Here is a 19,263-nt window from a genome sequence, read left to right as displayed (position 1 = left end):
ACTGCTTGGCCACATGGGTCGATGAGGATATGATTGGGGATGAAGACTCTAAATGATCACTCTAGTGCAAATATCAATAATATGGAAATAGGTCTTGTTCAATGACACATGTAAAACCCAGTGGAATTGCATGTTGGCTATGGGAGGGGGTGAGAGGAGGGGAGGGAAAGAACATGAATCATGTAACCATGGAAAAATTTTCATAATTAATCAATAAAATTAAAAAAAATTTTTTAAAAAGATCAGTATTGAAAATTCTATATAAATCTGAGAATCTTCTGCACAAGTAATACTGAAGCCACAGGAAAAGATAAAGCCAACAAAGAAGGGAAGGTAGAGAGATTTTTAAAAAGGATTAAGTTATACACATCATCCCCTTCACCAGACTGAGCAACAGAGCTTTGAGAGGATATCTCAAGTAAGTGTTAAAGCCTCAAGACAACTAACAAGGGAAAAAGAGCAGAAAGCAGAGGGTCTTAGTAAAAACTTTCAGGAGTTTAAAGATTCATAATAATCTCTTTTAAAAGTAGTTGCTGGGGGCAGCTGGGTAGCTCAGTGATTGAGAGCCAGACCTAGAGATGGGAGGTCCTAGGTTCAAATCTGGTCTCAGACACTTCCCAGCTGTGTGACCCTGGGCAAGTCACTTGACCCCCAGCCTAGCCCTTACCACTCTTCTGCCTTGGAGCCAGTACACAGTATTGACTCTAAGAGAGAAGGTAAGGGTTTTTAAAGAAAGAAAGAAAGAATAAAAGTAGTTGTTGAAATTTAATGTTCTTGTATGGAAAATTATATGGTATAGAATCAATATTAGGAGTCAGTACACTAAAAATTTTACATATGTCACAAAATAGCCTTTTTGGAAAAAGTAAATGATATAAAAAGAAATAGTATCTTATTTATATTTAAATGGTTTATTGTCTTGATTTTTTTAAAGCTTGATTTTTTAACTCTTTTAAGTAGAGTCTCATCAACGAAACAAAAAAGATTAAGGGTTGAATAGAAGCCCTCCACTAATTCTAATTCCTAGGTAACTAGAATTGAGTAACAGGAATGAAGGAATTAACTGCTGTCAATTCTAGAACACCTTTTGTTGACAAATTATTAGGTTAGATGTACTTTCCAAGTGTCTAGACTCTAAGATCAAGACCAGTTGTTTGTGTCTCTCCTCTACACACCATCTTGGTAATGTAAAGGATAGACTACTCTTATAACAAATTAAGAGAACAGATCCAGACACCTGGGAAGCAGACACAAAGGACTGAGATAAGTAATCAGATGTCTAGTCAAAAGACGGGTTCCAGTTTTCTAAAGGTAAGCAAATCAGACAAAACCATATTGCCAGTTCCTGGTCTTTAAATTCCTCTTGATTTCTCTCCTCTCTCATTACATAAATTAGTACTCTCTTCCAGTCATTTTCTCAGACCTCTAAGGATTGCAGTCATAAGACTAACAACTAGGAACCAGTTAGATTGATTCCTAGAGCCTTTTCTTTCAAGATCACCACATAACAATTAGAAAGCCACCATACTGTCTATATCATTATAGCTAAAAGGTCCTTACTTACACTAATGCACAATCTAAACTTCTTGTGAAACAATTTCAAACTTAGTTTCTCTTCTGCTGACCTAAAAGAAGTGGAGGGCAGGGAAACAGCTGCTCTAGAGCATCACCAAAACTCCTTCCTATGCTGAGACAGTTCATCTTTAATTCAACTGTGATGAAATTCTCACACAGACCATATTAACAAGGAAGGAACACAAACTCAATTTTTAAAGTGTTGCATTTGAGGTGACAATCATACAAGGTATTAATACCCTTGCCCCTCTACTCTGTCTAAATTCTCCACTGGTGGTGGAGAAACAGAAGAGAAGTGGTCTACACTACTAATGGAGGTGCTTTTGGATAAGCAAAAACCACTACACTGGGTCTCTCTTAGAGCTGAAGAAGCTAATTCACCCTGGTAACAACTAATCAGAAAATTCACAGATGCTCTTAAAAGCAATGATATGTAAGGAATGTGTAAAGAGAGTGATTTCACTGTCAATATACTCTAACTTTTACATATTGAATACTAGCCCTTATATAAATAACTCTATACAATTGTAATTGGCTATGTTTATGTGTCTGTACTTGAGTAAAGTAAGAGAAGCCCAAACACGTTCACAAGTACTGCATTTCTCTTGTTTCTCATTTTAAGTGTGCCATCTTTTCCACAGAATAGGGATTCAAAAGTTAAATGGCAATGAAAGGCCAGATAAACCTACAAAAAAGAAAATTTCGCCAAAGACAAGGGTAATATATAGAGAAAGTCAATGAGAAGGCTATAATTCCAGCACAAGCAAGAAAAAACTGGCGGTGGGTACAGGAGAGCAAAGAGATCCTATTTTTGGAATACAGAACTGCCAAATAATGTTTTTTTTCAACCCAGGATCCTCTGTGAGATAAAGACATAAGTGCTTCCTGTTGCCAAGTGACTGATCCACAGTTAACTGGGCCCTAGACTTCTTTAAGTACTGACGTCCATAACACTGTGTACTGGTCCAAAGGGAAAAATGGTTTTCATAACAGCTTGGAATATACAGGAAGAGCATATTAGTTAAAAAAAAAAAAGTAATAATTAAAGGGGAAGGGAGAAGGGAAGACAGTGTGCCAGAAGAGACAGAAGTAAATTCTTTCTCACTAGTCCAGCAGTACTTCACAAATTTTACTTGAAAGATTAAAGAAGAGTGATAATTCTTCTATTTGGAGATAAGATGAAGTACACTAAAGTTCTTAGTCTCATAGAAAAAACTATGACATCTTGAGGCCAAAAACTGGTTACCTTAGGGTAGGCAAAGGAATTTTTAGGTTTTTAAAACAAAAATCCTTATCAGTCCTAGAAGCATGGAGTAGAAAAGGGGTTGGCAAACTTACATTTTTGCTAAAGTTGGCTCTTTACATGTGTGGCTAGGCAGTCGACCTTAATCAAAATGGAAATAGACAAGATTTGCTGCCTTCTTTTCCTTATTCAGGCCCTCCTTTTTCCACTATGAGAAGAATAAATGAATATCTTACATGTTGTCTCTGAAATGTTATAGACCCCTCTTCTGTAAAATTAAAGTCACATTTAAATTGAAGTAATATAAATAAAATTTCAGGATAAGCACTATTATGAAAATCAAGATGGAAGGCTTTTACAACTAAACTTTTATTAAAAAAAAAAACCTCCAAGAATTTATTTTATTTTTAAAAGCTTTTCTCAAATCTCAATGAATCGCTGAACTGATGTAATCAGGCAACTGGATATTAAAAAACTGACTTAGATAAAAAAGATCATTTAAAAATGGGTGTGGTGAAGAGAAAAATAAGCCCAAAGAATGAAATGTTACCAAAATGTCAGAAGTCAACTATTAATTTTTTAAACATTTATTAATATTTATTTTTTAGAAAAGTTAACATGGTTGCATAATTCATGCTCTTACTTTCCCCTTCACTACATCCCCCCTCCCATGGCTGATGTGTATTTCCACTGGTTTTAACATGTGTCATTGATCAAATCCTATTTCCAAATTGTTGATAGTTGCATTGGTGTAGTAGTTTCGAGTCTACATCCCCAATCATGTCTGCATCAACTCATGTGTTCAAGCAGTTGTTTTTCTTCTGTTTCTACTCCTGTAGTTCTTCCTCTGAATGTGGGTAGCGTTCTTTACAATAAGTCCCTCAGAATTGTCCTGGTCAACTATTAATTTTTAAAAATTTCAACCTAGTGTTAATTCACTGGTTTGGAATTCTAAATACAATCAACACATTTCCATGTGTATAATAGAATAGAGAAAAAAGAAATGAAAGTGATAAAAACATGCCATCCCTTTTTATTTATAACTCACCTGGGAAAAGTCCCAATATGCTAAGATTATATAACTGAAAACCAAATAGCTATGAACAAGTTGAAGAAACATGAATAATAACTCCCTAGATTCTGAAGGTTTGTTCCAAGCTTCCCACATTTGCTCCTCTTAGAGCTTAAAATGATAAATGTTTGCTGAACTGAACTGTTCTGCTTACTTATTGTTTTACACAGATATAAAAGCCTAATATTCTTCTTTCTCTTCACCCCTTCCATCCAAATGGTTATATGACTAGGGATTGATTATGAAAACCACTGCAGTTTCCTTACTTCTAGATACTTTCCAACATCTCAAAGATCTCTTTCAAAGGCAATCCTGTCCCTGCCAAAAAATTATTTCACAGAGCATACATACCCACAATGGTTAATTTTGATTCTGTTTGAGTTTTTTTAAATGTTGGTTTGTATCTGTTAGTAAGAAAAAAAGCTTTATGTAGACTGTTAAATTCTTCCTCATTTTTCTCATTGTTTAAAGGCTCATATGGTTGAAGCAAAGGAGGCCAAAGTTTCAGATTTATACCTTGTACCAGTTAGTTACTTTCATGTCTGCCACAGGCTGCAATTCTAAAAACTAGTTAAATACAAAAAATGCACTTAATGATTACAAGAGGACTGGATGAAAATCTGGCAATAGCTTGGGGACAAATTCACCCTCCCTATTTAAAAAAATAACTTCAAGATTATGTTCCATTGATCAGGCTTGGTGGGGGTCATCTCAGCTACAATCTGGGAAATTTGGAAAAACTTTGTAGAAAGTAGAAATGGATGACCTTCAATTTAATCCAAAAGATCTTTAAAATGAGGCACCATGATAAGGAAGATATAAAAACGAAATAAAACAGTCTCTGCCCTCAAGGAGTTTACAGTACTTGTTAAGAAGTCACAAGGAATCCTAAAGCAGAAAAGTAACTTGGTCTTTCAATACCACTTATGCACTTGAGTTCTACTTTTTATCAATGGGTATTGGTGTATATATTGGTGCACAAGACTGTAAACTTTTAGCTAAAGAAGCTTTCAGAAATGTTTATTGGAATTGAACTATATTCATAAACAAGGAGGACAACAACTGATATGGTTTAGTGTGAAGTCAATGAAATAAATGCCAATGAAGTCACAGGCCCAGTCACAATCCTAGAGCTACTAGACTTGCATATCAGAATAATCATGTAGACACAATATATTGTGTCTTAAAATATATTGTGAGTTAAGTTCTAATAACTTCAGAAATATAAATGCTACTAACTTACAAAAAAAGTCTGACAGGTTTAATTAAAATTTTAAAATACTGATATTTCTTATTAAAATTCAACATAACCATCATCTTGTGCTATATATCACCCTAGTCAACTTTCAAATTTTATCTGCTGCTCAGTGACTAAAAGGATTGTATTTGTAATTCTAGTCTTAAGATCACCCAAAGACCATGCATATACAACAGAGTTGATGTGACTCCACAAAAAAAAGCCTAATGGAGACAGATGAGGTGACTGAAATGGCTAAGGACTTCCTTTATTGATCATTGTTTAAGAAAGTGTCACTGTCATCCAGAAACTGTCATATATCCAGGCATAATGACAAGGTACTTGGTCTTTTTCAAATTAAAATGAACAATTTATTATTCAAAATTCATAAAGCTAAATAAATGTAAAAGAAATGTAAACAATTAAACTTTCAAGTTTTTTTTGGAGGGGTAAATTTACAGAATTTATACTTCTCAAGTTATTAGTTTCAAATTGTACTAAGACTTCTGGGACATCCTGTATATCTGTATTCTTGCAAAGCAATTCACAAAGTTTCTCATGAGAGCCTTAAGGATAAGATGGAAAATGGCAGTTTATAAGTCAGGTGTCTTCAGAACTGGTAGGACAATTGGATCCAAAGAATAGATATTAATGAGTCAAATGAGGGACAACTAGGTAGCACAATGGATAGAGTACTAGGCCTGGAGCAGGAATGACCTGGGTTCAGATACAGCCTTAGACACTTCCCAGTTGTGTGACTCTGGACCAGTCACTTAATTCTGATTGCCTAGCCTTTGAGGCTCTTCGGTCTTAGAACTGATACTAAGACAAAAGATAAGGGTTGGTTGGGTTTTGTTTTGTTTTGTTTTGAATGTCTTTTTAGAGAGAGGTCTCCAATTGATATGCTCTATTGGTGGTTCCAGGGCTGTTCAACCCTTAAATTCTTAAAAAAAAAAAAAAAAAAAAAAAAATTTTATCAGTGCCACAAACAAAAGCATAGATCTAAAGGTAATCTGATTTTAGAGTACAAAAAGTTGAAAGGGATAGAGCTAATGTGCTGGATGACAGGGCCAGGATCCAAAAAGCCCCTGACAGACTAATGACAATTATAGGCTGAATGTCAAGAGGGGAAATTTAATAGGTACCAATGTAAAGACCTTTGCCTGGGTTCAAAACAATCCACAAGTTAATACAGGATAGAGGAGCTATGGCGAGGCAAAAGTAAAGTTTTACCTAAAGAAGGTTTAGTAGATGAGGATCAATGACTCAAAATTGTGGTCTGTCATGCAAGAAAGCTAACAATCTTCAGGCTGTGTCTTGAGAAGCTCAGCATTCAGAACTAAGAAGGTGATGTCCCACTGTACCATGCCCCCACATCTAGAGCATGTTTAGTGGAAGGTGCCACATTTTAAGAAGGTCAATGAGAATGTCCAGAAGTTAATGAATGACCAAGATGGCCAAGACCAAAATAGGCTAGAGACTAAGCCATACCATACCAAGGCTAGCTAAGGGAATCAGGCATGCCAGTCTTAGAGAAGACACGGGGTGGGAAGTGTTGGGGATGGTGTGTGGAACAGATAGGCAGACACCCATAATAAATCTGTCTTTAAGTACCTTAAAAGATGTCCTCCTTTGTCACAAGGCTAGAAGCAAAATACAGAAGTTAGAGATAGGTATCTTTTAGTCCAATGTAAAGAAATATTTTCTAACAATTCAAACTATCTAAAAGTGTAATGGACCACCTTGAAAAGTAATTGGTTGTCCCCTCATTAGATGTTCTTAAACAGAGCCTGGATAACTATTTGTCTAGCATACGGTAGAGGAGATTCCTCTTCAGTTTGGGGTTAGACTAGATAATCTGTAAAAGTGAAATCTCCCTTGCACTGCATTACTTTTATTTAGGGCTCTGAAAACTAAGGTTCCATGATCACAGGACTACAAATTTAGAGGGAAGAGAAGGAAAAAATTATAATATAGGACATACCACATGCAGCACTGTTCTAAGTGCTTTACAAATATTATCTTATTTGAGATCTGGAAAGGACCCTAACAAATTATCAAATCCAACATAAAACAAGCTACTCAAATACTTATATTAAATCTACAGAATTTCATAATTCAGATTATTTGTCATTATCTGAACTTGTTGATATCGAAAGAATCACAGAATCTCCCCCAAATGCTAAGCTATTGGTGGGCAGTCAGTATTAAAGAAGCTAGTATTCTGTAATAATTCTCTCATCTCCAAAATGCCATTTGAGTTTAGGCTTCTTAGCATCTCGAACTTCCAAAAGCATTATCTATTTTAGTATGTAAAAGAAAATGTAGAATTTGCAAGATAAATCTCAGATGTGTCATCACCAACAATTCTGATGCTGGCTGAAATTTTACCAGAGCACAGGAGCTAAACAAGGAGAGAGAGAATAGAAGAAAAGCCTAGGACTTAGAACACTTTTGCAACAGTTATCTATTTTATCAGGCTTAAGGAAGTATTTACAAGAGCTGTATTCAGTCTCTGGCCCAGACTCAAGCTATCTTCTACTGCTGTCTACACAGGAAAAACTTATGTAGTACTAGACTTAACCCAGGGAGGTGCCCCAGGAATCACATGCAGAAAGAGTCAGAGAAAAAGCAGAAGTTCAAGGGAGAAGAACATCGAGCAAAAGCCACAAATAAGAAAGTGATCTTTTGAAGAGAGACTTTCTTTCTTCTCTGCCTTTAATGGCAAACATTACTGATAACTATCAATACTCTTAAATCATTAAAAACAAACATTTTTTTAAAAAGTTAGAATAGCACCTAAAGCAAGGTTGGAATTGAGGGGGAAATGCCGATGACTATGCTGGGTATATATTACACTTTTACTTTCTTAAATGTACATATATTCACAGCATGGACATATTTTGTTTCTGGACAAAATCAGCCAAGGGTTTTCTTAAAGCGAAGGTTTAAAATAGTCCCACCCATCCAGGACAAAAGGGAATTCTCTTTCAAATGACAACGTTTCTAAGAACTCAAAGTCCAAATGGTTCCAATAAGAGTTTAGTCAGCCTCTCATTCATTTACTAACAACCACAGATGGCCTGGTTCTAGAAGCCAGGAACTTGCTACTAAAGAATGTATTTTTTCCTTTATCAAATTAAAAATAAAAACACTAGTGCAATGGTTCCCATTTTGAGGTATAAGAACCTCCTTTTAAATGACAAAAAAGTTCCTTGACCCCTTTATTATAGTAGCTTTCCTATTATGTGCTGCTAAAATCCATGAGGACAGTTACTCTGAATTGAACAATACCTTTAAATGAATTTTGATATGACAATGTCTCAGGAAACAAAGGAGATAGAGGCTTATCTTTCTTCTCTCACAACAGCTTTCATATATATTTGAAAAGACTAACTCCTCACTCAGTTCCTTCTCAGTGGCCTTCATCTAAGGTGTTACCATTAACTTTGGGCAGTGTCAGAAGGATCTGTCCTAGGATCTCTTCTGTTGTCCCTGTACTTGTTTAGTGATCTCATCAGTTCCTATGGGTTCAATAGTGACCCTCGAGCAAATGATTCGCAGACCTACATATCCAGTACCAGACTCTTCCAAGCTCTAGTCCCAGATTACTGGCTGCCTTTTAGGTATCTTAAACTGAAAGTTCTCTTGTTGTTGAGGTTCAGGCATTTCAGCTGTGTCTGACTGTTATCCCATTTGAGGTTTTCTTGACAAAGACACTGGAGTGGTTTGCCATTTCCTTCTTAAGCTCATTTTATAGATGAGGAAACTGAGGCAAAAAGGGTTAATTAAGTGACTAGCCCTGGGTCACATAGTAAGTATCTGAAGCCAGATCTGAACTCAGGAAGATGAGTCTTCCTGACTCAAGCGCTCTATCCAGTGGGCCACCTGGCTACCCGAATGTCCTCTAGGCACCTCAAACTCAACATATTAAAAACATAATTGATTATCTTTTCCACATTACTCTCTCCCTTTCTCAATTTTTCTATTACCAAAGGTACCACCACTATTCCTAGTCAACTGGGCTCATAATCTTGGTGTCATCCTCAACTCCTCATTCCCACCTCCACCCTCCATATTTTATTTATCAGAAAATCTTACAACATCTTTTGTCCAAGTCCCCTTCTCTCCACAGCCATACTAGAGTACAGGCTCTCATTACCTCTTGCTTGGGCTACCAACCAGTCTCCCTGCCTCAAAGATCTCCCACTCCAAACCACCCTCCTTTTAGCAGCCTAGGTAATGTCTTTTAAAATGATGATTGATTGTCACCCAATTTCTGGCTAAACTGTTATTAATATAAATAAAACATAAAAGATTCTGCTTGGTATTTAAAGCTCCTCACAACTCAGTCCCCTCCTACCATTTCAGTCTTCATAGACTTCAACCTCCTCCATATCTCAGAGATCCAGCCTTTTTGTTGTTCTCTCAGATACTCCCATTGCAACCTTTAGGCCCCTGCACTGACTGGCCCCAATGCCTGGAACATTCTTCCCCCTTACATCAGCCTTTTTAAAAATTTCTCTGACTTTTCAGATCAGAGCAAATCCCACCATCTCCAGCAGACCTTTCCTAAGGCTCTCCTCTCCTAAAGGTTCTACCTACATCACTCGTCTATACATTATGTCTCCTCCCCTACACTGTGAATGATTAACTAGTTCTCTCCTCACATAAGATCCCAGATCTAGAGCTGGAAGAGACCTCAAAAGTAATCTAGTGCAACTCTCCTCTTTTGAACCCAGGTCCTCTGACTTCAGACCCAGGGCTCTTTCCATTGTACCATATAGCTTCAAGTCTCTGGGAAGAGAGCTGTACTCAAAAGTCTGTATACCAATAATGTGTGACAAAGTGCCCACCATGGCCCAGACAGGAATGGCTATCCAGTGTCACTGCTGATTGAGTAATGCATGCCCAAGGCTATCCACCCATTGATCTCAGTTCTGTTCTCTGGGACTAAACTTAATAAGTAAAATGTATCCTCTGCATGACAACAAATACTTGAAGATAGCTATCAAGTCTCTTCCATTCTCTCTTTCACTCCCTCTTCCAGGCCTCAATTTTTCAGACTAAAAATATACCCAATTCCTTCAATCAATCCCAATTGATGTAGATTCAAGGCCTTAAACTATACCAGTTGCCCTAGTTATGACAAAAGGTCCTTTTCACTCTAAATTCAAGAACATATTAATCATCACTTTGTGCTTTTATCCCAGTGTGGTAAAAGACCAGAGATTACAACTGGTCAGGGTCCTAGTCCAAACAACATATTTTATTTTAAATTTCATTTTAACTCCTCTAGCACAGAGCATAATAGATTTTTATTAAAACACAAATCTCCCTAGTTACCATTTAATAGTAGTCCCTTCTTACCAAGCTTCAGGGCATAGTAATTTAATGTTACTAATCATTACTTTGAATTATATAAACTATAGCTCATAACTTTCAAGTAACTGGCAAATTGACTCTGGAGAATCTGAATTCCTACAGTGGGAAAGTCATATTTTTTTTAAGTCACTAAATTCTTTATGCCCTTTGACCAATGATACCACCACAAGGCATGTACTTCACATGGGACAAAGCTAGAAATAAAGGTCCCACGTATACCAAAACATTTACAGTTTTTGTGACAGTTAATAATTGAAAGGAAAAGTAATTAATAAAATAAAGAATTGGGGAAAAAGTGGTTGTCCACTGATTGATGACATAGCTGATGAAACTGTCATATGAATGTGATGGAATATTACTGTGCTTCAAAAAAATGACAAATATGAAGAATTTGGAGAAAGTTGGAATGACATGTATGAACTGATGCAGAGTGAAATAGGTGAAGCCAGGAAAGTAACTAACATGATGGCCTCAGAAATCCAAATAAAAAACACCATCAAAAGGCTTTAAAACAAATATCAAGAGTCACCTACAGAAAACTGATGGTAAACCATACACCACCCGGAAGTGGTAAATAACATACATGGAAGGGGATAAAGTATGCCCAGCATGGCCCATTTATTTTGGCAAAACATATTTTTAAAAAGTTTTAAATTGATTGCAATCTAGTTTCTATTCCTGCTAGTCTCTAAGGACCCCAATAATTTCTTTATTGTTATATCCAGTGACCTTTTCTCAGTGCTCACATTTCTTAACTCTGCCACATCTGGCAATGCTCTCCCATTCACTCCTTCTGGAAACTCTCCTGTGTACCTTGTTTGCAGGACATTGCTTTGCCATGGTTCTTTTCCCACTTGTTGGGTCAATCTTCAGACTCCTTTGCTGGAGCATCATCCATGTTTCACTTCCTAGTATGAGTATACCCCAGAGCTCTGTCCTGGGTCCATATTCTTTCTCTCTTGGTCACCCTGTCATTTCCCATTAATTTAATGGTCTCTACGTAGTAACTCCCCAAAATACATATCTAGTTGTCATCTCTCCCATGAGCTCCCATCCAGCATTTCCATATGTCTGCTGCACATCTTCTGCAGATGTCCAATAGCCACCTCAAATATATGTCCAAAACAGAACTCACTATTTCCCCCTCTAAATCCACCTTCCTCTCTCAATTTCCTTATTTTCGTGGAGAGCATCAACATTCTCCAAGGTACTCTGGTTTGCAACCTAGGAGTCATTCTTCATTCTTTTACCACCACCCCCCACCACCCCCAATAGCCTACCAGTTGCCAAGTCTTGTAAAGTTCACTTTATCATAAACTCTTGAAATTATCCCTTTCTTTCTACACAAATCATATCCAGGTTCTCATTATATTTTACCTTCATGACTACAAAAGCCTCCCAGATGGTCTCTTTGCCTCTAGTCTCTCCCCTCTTTAAGCTACTCTCTCCAGAGGTGCCAAATTGATATTCCTAAAATACAAATTAACATGTTTCTCCCCAGCTCAAAAAGCTGCAGGAGCTTCCTTTTTCCCTTTGAGGAAAAATATTCTATTTTCTTTAGCACTTAAATCCCATCATAATTTGGCTCCACCCTACCTTTCCAAGTTGATTACACATTATTTTTCCTCATTCATTCTGTGCTCCAGCCAAACTGGTCAACTCACCAACAAGTCAGCCCATCTTAATCAACAAGGCAGAAAAAGAGAGAGAGGGCAGAAGGTGCTGGACAATTCATACTACCAACACTATCTACCACTTCAGACCCTGACATTAATATTCTAGAATGAGCCTTGAGATTAGCAATGTTTTGTAATCCTTAACTTCAAGCATCCACTATGATAGCAGTAGCCTCTTCAGACTACTCAATCTGCTTTTGGCTTAGACTCTTCAGCTGTCACCAAGGGAAGCAATCACTATGCAAAAGAAGTCATATTCCTTACCATGTCCACCACCAACTGTTGACAAACTGAAAGCCCCAGAGTGCCAAAGTACTCTCCTAATCACCAGTCTTACTTCCAACTCAGCCCCATTCCCACTGTCCTAGGAAACAACCCCTGAGAATGTGGAGAGGAAACATGGCAACTTCTCCTATGGGTGCTGCAGCTCTTCCTCCTCAGCAACCACAACTACTGAAGATGGGGAAAAGAAAGTTATTACCATCAAAGTGCTCAATCTCAGTAATATATAATTTAATCAGCAGACATTATGCATATAGTGTCACATGTGACATACATGTCATACATACATAATTTTATCAGTAGAAATGACTCTAAAGAAGACACAACATCATCTACTTTATCATTACCTCCTAAGGACAACGGGACCTTTCCCTTCCACTTGCAGCTGCTCCCTTTTACCCCCATCAGAATGTAAGTTCCTTGATATCAAGGACTTTTCTATTTGGATCCCTTAATTTAGCATAGTGTCTGTGCATACTAAGAATTCAATCAATGTTTTTTCATTTCATACTTGCCATCCCTCACACCCACATCCCATCTCCTTCTTCAATGCCTGGGGCACCCATGCCTGACACAGACTACCTTCTAGAGACAACATATCAAAAAATTAGTCCCAAGAGGCAGCTAGGTGGCACAGCAGAATGAGAGCCAGGCCTGGGGTCAGGACGATCTGGATTTAAATCTGGTCTCAGATACTTCCTAGCTGTGCCTAGCTGTGGGCAAGTCTTTTGCCTAGCCCTTGTCCCTTTGTCTTAAAGTTGTTGCTAAGACAGGATGTGTTATTTTAAAAAGAAATTCTCATGGCACTCTATTGGTTTATACTTATTTTAAGCTTCCATTTTCAATAATCAATTCATATTAAGAATGTGTACTTACATTAAGTATGAAGTAGTATGATTAGGTAAAAGTTTTGTTCCCAGAAGCAAGACAATAACTGAAAGAAATGTGTTTGTGGGATTAGTATATTCACAATATTGGATAAAGTTAAGAGCTGAAAGAGAAATAAAAACTTTTACTCAGATAAAATAATTGATAAAGCCAGGGTCACAACTAGTACCTGGAAGAGTATGGCTTTCTGATTACAAATCAGAAAATTACTGGGCAGTGACAATGATGCTTTAAAATAATGAACAATAAAAATTTTATTAAAAAGAGTCCTGAGAAAATGTTGATATTGATCTACTCTACTATCCTTTTTCTGCCTAATGATTTCACCATCATGGGCATGTACTTTATTCTTGTTAAAAAAGGTTTTATGAGGCAACTGGGTAGCTCAGTGGATTGAGAGTCAGGCCTAGAGACGGGAAGTCCTAGGTTCAAATCTGACCTCAGACACTTCCCACCTGTGTGACTCTGAGCAAGTCACTTGACCCTCATTGCCTACCCTTACCACTCTTCTGCCTTGGAGCCAATACACATTGACTCCAAAACAGAAGGTAAGGGTTTAAAAAAAAAGTTTTATATCCTTTCTAAAAGGCATCATAAACTTCTTAAGAGCAAGGGCTATGTTCTATTGATTCTGCAATGTTATAAGGAATTTTATTCCTCTCACTAGCCCGCCTCTCCTGATAATAAATAAGGGTTGTACCTAACTATTTCAGGACGTTTATCAACCGCCTGCACAATAATTTAACCTTCTAACAACATCTACAAATAGTTTCATAATAACAACTATTATTTGGATATAATACCAGAGACCTTAAACAAGGTATGTAATAATAATAATTATTATTATATATATATGCATATATGTATATTTGTTTGGAGCATGAATCTATTACCTTTATCCTTTTAGCTACACACAAGTCCAAATGACTTTAGCATTCAACTAAAATAAGCACTAAATTCTTCCTAAAGAAAGTTCCTAAATGCTTCCTTTCAATATTTTTTCCCCAGTTATATTTTCTGCTATGGTGCAGAGAAAAAAAGCCTTCAAGAAGGGAATACAAAGCCCACACTCACTACTCATGATCTAAGCTCTAGGGCTGTTTTCAGGTGACCACCCAGGCACCAATTCTGCCAACACATAAACCATCTGTTTCCCACTTTTCTGCACAACTGATTTTACTCTGAGAGCAAATTTGTTACTAAAAATGACTGAAGACTCTTAATCACAGTTCAGAATTTTAAAACTTATATCCACTGACTTGGGACAAGAAGACTCTTGGACTACTGACTGGTTTTTTCCCCCCACCCTAAGCATTTTAAACAGCTAGTCACTTACATACAGCCAAATCCTGTTAAAGGATAGAACCAAATTCTATTCCATCCAAGTCCAATGCCAATAGCGTCAGGGCAAAAGAAAAACAATGCAATATGAAAAGTATCTTCAAGCATTTTGGTCAGTTTAGAGCTTCTGCTTTTATTAACATAAGGCTATTAAAAAACTAGATGTACAACCTTAGACAGTGTAGCAGCATCGGTCATGGAATAAGAAAAAAACTGGGTTTGCATTCAACTCTGACACTTACTAGTTGCATGACTGGACAAATCATTTGGTCTGTTTTGAGCCACTGTTTTTACTCATTTGCAAAATAGGGTTAACACCCGCAGCACCCACCCAATTGTGTTGTGGCAAGGTTCAGAAAAGAATTGAGGGCAGCTGGGTAGCTCAGTGAATTGAGAGCTGGGCCTAGAGATGGGAGGTCCTGGCTTCAAATCTGACCTCAGATACTTCCCAGCTGTGTGACCCTGGCTAAGTCACAGTATTGGCTCCAAGACAGAAGGTAAGGGTTTAAAAAAAAAAAAGAATTATGTAAAATATTTTGTAAACCTTAACTTTAAACATCCACTAGGATAAAAGTAGTCCTACCATCATAGACAAGTCACAGCCTCTCTGGACCTTAGTTTCTTCATCGGTAAAATGAGAACATATTGGCCTATTTCCAAGATCCTTTTCAGTATGATATTTTGTGAAAGGAAAACTTCCAAGTTAACCTAAAAGCACTTCTGAAGGCTCAAATAATTGCCCTATTAAAAGCAGGTATCATTAGATCTAAAGATGCCAAAGCTATTTTGGCACTTCTGATCTGTAAACAAAACCCCCCCTGCAGTTTCCCAACTGACAAAAAATTATTTTTTTTAACAAAAAATAATTTTGGGAGGGATAATGATAGCAAAAAGCACTAGGCAAATAGTAAAAAGAGCTTTTCAGAAAAATATTTTGAAGCAGTTCTTATATAACTAAGCAATTTAAGGTCCTTGGCAGACTAATGTCATCCTCAGAGTCATACATGCTTTATCTGAATACCTCTTATTTGAATTTCTGATAGTATGATGAATACGAGAGACACATTAGCTTTACAGCCTTTAAAAAAATGTGAGAGAAGCCATAATTTTGGTTGGGTTCTCATAACTCACATTTCTCTAGATTAGAAGACATTATTTTGGGGGAGAGATTGGTAGGTACTTTAACACTATAATCTAAATTGTGTTGGTTCAATAAAAAGAAATAAGCCAATTAAAACAAGTTAAGGGGGAAAAGTTATTAGCATGGGTGTATTTTTTTTAATTAACTATGCCCATTTCCTAAATTCACCCAAAGGGAAAAAAATTAGCCTGTGGGCAGAATTAATACACACCTAATTAATTTAAAAGAGCGCACATGTACATGGAGGGTTCAGGGATTCCTGGTCTTTCCTACATTTCTCAGTGGACTCTACAAATGAAATTTTGACTCTCCTTGAGGAGCAAATGAAAAGATCAACAACTGCCCTTTGAGAGCATTTTAACAAAAATAGAAGCAGAAAAAAAACAAACTATTTTACTTATAAGTTAGTTTCCCTATCAGAGTGCCTTTGTTCAAAGTTTAGGAGGATGCTGACCCATTCTAAGTGTTTACAGAGGAAATGGTTGTTATTTATTTTAAAAATAAGATCTAAAAATAAGACTATCTTCTAGTATTCTACAGTCCACCTAACACCACAGAGTTTTCAATGTACCTTAAGAAAACTACACAAAACTTCTGGTCTTGCTTGGGGCCAGAAGTGAGGCCCTTGGCAAGATCAAACCTAGCTAATCACACAGTGCCACTCTAACTTTCAAGCTGGTTTCATGTGACTTCAAATCACTCAAACAGAATGAATGCATGTAGTGCCAGTTCACCTACATGGGAGGAGTAACAGAATGAGTTGTGAGTGACAAGGAAGGAAAAGAGGAGAGGAAACTTCACAAACCTAATACAAAACTGCACCTGCTTGAATCTGGCCTTGAAGTTTGATATGTCAAGAATCTATAGTTACAATGGTGGAAGTAGTTCCCATTCCAAATAAAACACAAATCCCAAACCCACCAACAACTTAGACTGCAAGATGCCAGGGGTGGAAAACGTATCATCTTGAAAGAAACCTGGTGATGAACTAACTTAACTAGAGGCTGGTCCTTAGACGACAGATCATTCAACCAAGGGAGGAACATGTATTAAGAGACTGATACCTGCAAGACACTTTTTGCTAGGTTGTGGGGATTCAAAGATGCTCTCCCCTGGCCCACTGTTCTCCAGGGACTGAGGTGTGGGAGGCTGACAATAATTTGGGGCATTTATATAACATTCAAAGATTTGCAAACTGCTCTATCTCCTTAGTTACAACATGATGAGGAAAGTACTATTACTATCCCTATTTCAGAGAGGAGGGAACTGAGTCCTAAGTGACTTGCCTAAGGTTACCTGGGAAGTGTCTGAGGCAGGATGTGAGATAGGGTCTTTCTTAACTCCCAGGCTGAGTTCAACGGCTACATAGATAGTCCATCACTGGGCAGTGCCAGATTCAAAGCCTTTCCAGCTTGGCATTATCTATGAGAGCCTCAGCTCCACTGGATTCAAGAGCCCAAGGTAACTTCCAGAGTCTCTCTGAGAGGTTGAGTTCGTGTGTAAAGGAAATCCTAAATTACATCTATGCTCTCTGGAAATAGGGCTTTCTAAAGAATTTGTGCTTTGAGAGGTGCAAAACAGGAAATAAATGAAGGATTTAGGAGACATGATTTGGGGGAGGGGGCCGAAAGGGGGTTTATTAAACTCTTATTGGGTATCAGGTACATTGCTAAGCGCTGAGGATACAAAAAGGGGAAGAAAAAAAAAGGACACAGAAAAGCGCATAGCAGAGGATGGACAAGGGGACGGGCAGGGGGACGAGGCGAGGCAAGGCCATGACAAGAGGCTTGTCCTGTACAGGAGTTAGTACTCCACCACATACTTGAAACTAGAAACAAGGGAGCCTGGAGTGTGCAAGGTCTGCAGAAACTACGGAGACATCGCAGACGTGCCCTACCAGGAGGGTAGAAAGCACCGGCTACCCGGTCTTCCTCCTCTGGGTTCAGCCCTGCGCTCAGCGAACCAGCAAGAAGGTCCTAGGCCACAGTCATCTCTCCGGCCACAGCGCCGCCCTCCCGCTCGCGGCGAAGCGAGATCCAGCCTGACACCTGCGGCCCCGTAGCGACGCCCCCTCCTCCGCCCGGGAGCCCGCCAGCATTTCAGCTCTGAGGCACCGCGCCCCGGGACGCCCGAGCCGGGAGGGGGCGTCCCCACACTCCCGCCCCCCCACCCCTTTCCCAAGAGCAAGCGGAGAAAGGGAGAGGAGAAGGTGGCGGAGGGACCGCTCCGCTCCCGGAGCCCCCCCCGCCCCGCCCCACCCCGCGCCCGGGCGCCTTCTGCCCGGGCCGGGCCGCTCACCTCGGGGCGTACGTAGGATACGAAGGAGGGCTTGGGCGCCTTGGAGCCGCTGCCGCCGCCCACCCCTTTCCCCAGCATCTCGCCTTCCTCGGGAGCTGGGCCCCGCGAGGGTAGTAGAAGCAGCAACAGCAGGGGCGACTCGTCTCCAGAGCTCCGGCTCCTTCAGCAGCGACGGCCACCAGCACCAAGCGGCGGCGCTGGCGGCGGCTCCGCCCATCCCCAGGGCCCCGGCGCCAGTATCCGGCTCCCGCTGTTGACTCCGTTCACCCCGCCCATGGTACTGTGGGCGCGCCCACAGCCTGCCTACGCCCACTCCCTCCCCACTCAGAACCCTCCGGATGTCCATAGACCACGCCCCATCCTTTGTAGCCCCGCCCCCTTAAGGGACCTGGCTTCCATGATAGGGCCAATAGGGAGTCCCTCCCTCAGAGCCCTCCCTGGTTGGTAACAAAGCTCTTCTCTCTCTTTGAACGACTACCCCCTCTTTAGTGAGTTTGAAGAGATGTCTCCACAGACCAATCAATGACTTATAGTCTCTGAGGCCTCCTCTGATTGGCTAACTTTCCCTCTCCAAGAGGATGTTCACTAAATTGTACCTAGTTCCTGGTGTGCTAAATTCTGATTTTACTATTGATGCTTGCCGGGTTTTTTTTTTCCAAATACAGCGCAAAGGAAGTTTCGAAATAGACTCCAAAGATTGGGGGAGCAGCCAGCTGTGTACGTATATTTTGCCTTAGGTTGGGTGTTCTTAGTTTTCGTGCTGCCAGCAAAACCGAAGCAGTAGTGTTCTAAGATAGCATCCACTTTTCTGAATTATATTCAGAAATTTGTAGTTAGGTTGCTTTTATTGTTATTTTTTAAACCTCTAACTTCACTCTTAGAATCAATATTGTGTACTCCAAGGAAGAATAGCAGTAAGGGCTAGGCATGGGGGTTAAGTGACTTGCCCAGGATCACATAACCTGGAAGTGTTTGAGGCTAGATTTAAACTCAGAACCTCCCATCTCTAGGCCTGGCTCTCAATCCACTGAGCCACCGAGCTGCTAAGCTGCCCCCTAGTTAATTGTTTTTTTTTTAATCTTTTATTTTACTTTATTTTTCAGTTAACAGTCCCCACCCCATACT

General features: G+C 39.0%; 1 protein-coding gene across 3 annotated transcripts in view; it reads right to left on the bottom strand.

The window, feature by feature from the left end:
* Positions 1-18,328, bottom strand: part of MTMR12 (myotubularin related protein 12) — a 91,619-nt gene extending 73,291 nt beyond the window's left edge. For all 3 annotated transcript variants that reach the window (XM_044664457.1, XM_044664464.1, XM_044664473.1), the window contains exon 1: positions 18,139-18,328. In XM_044664457.1, coding sequence (XP_044520392.1) covers positions 18,139-18,216 — 78 coding nt within the window. In that variant the 5' untranslated portion in view covers positions 18,217-18,328. The remainder of the gene's footprint in view (positions 1-18,138) is intronic.
* Between the last annotated feature and the right edge of the window lie 935 nt (positions 18,329-19,263).

The sequence above is a fragment of the Gracilinanus agilis genome, chromosome 1 (genome assembly GCF_016433145.1).
Source record: "Gracilinanus agilis isolate LMUSP501 chromosome 1, AgileGrace, whole genome shotgun sequence".
Taxonomy (NCBI): Eukaryota; Metazoa; Chordata; class Mammalia; order Didelphimorphia; family Didelphidae; genus Gracilinanus; species Gracilinanus agilis.
This window is presented reverse-complemented; position numbering and strand designations above follow the sequence as displayed.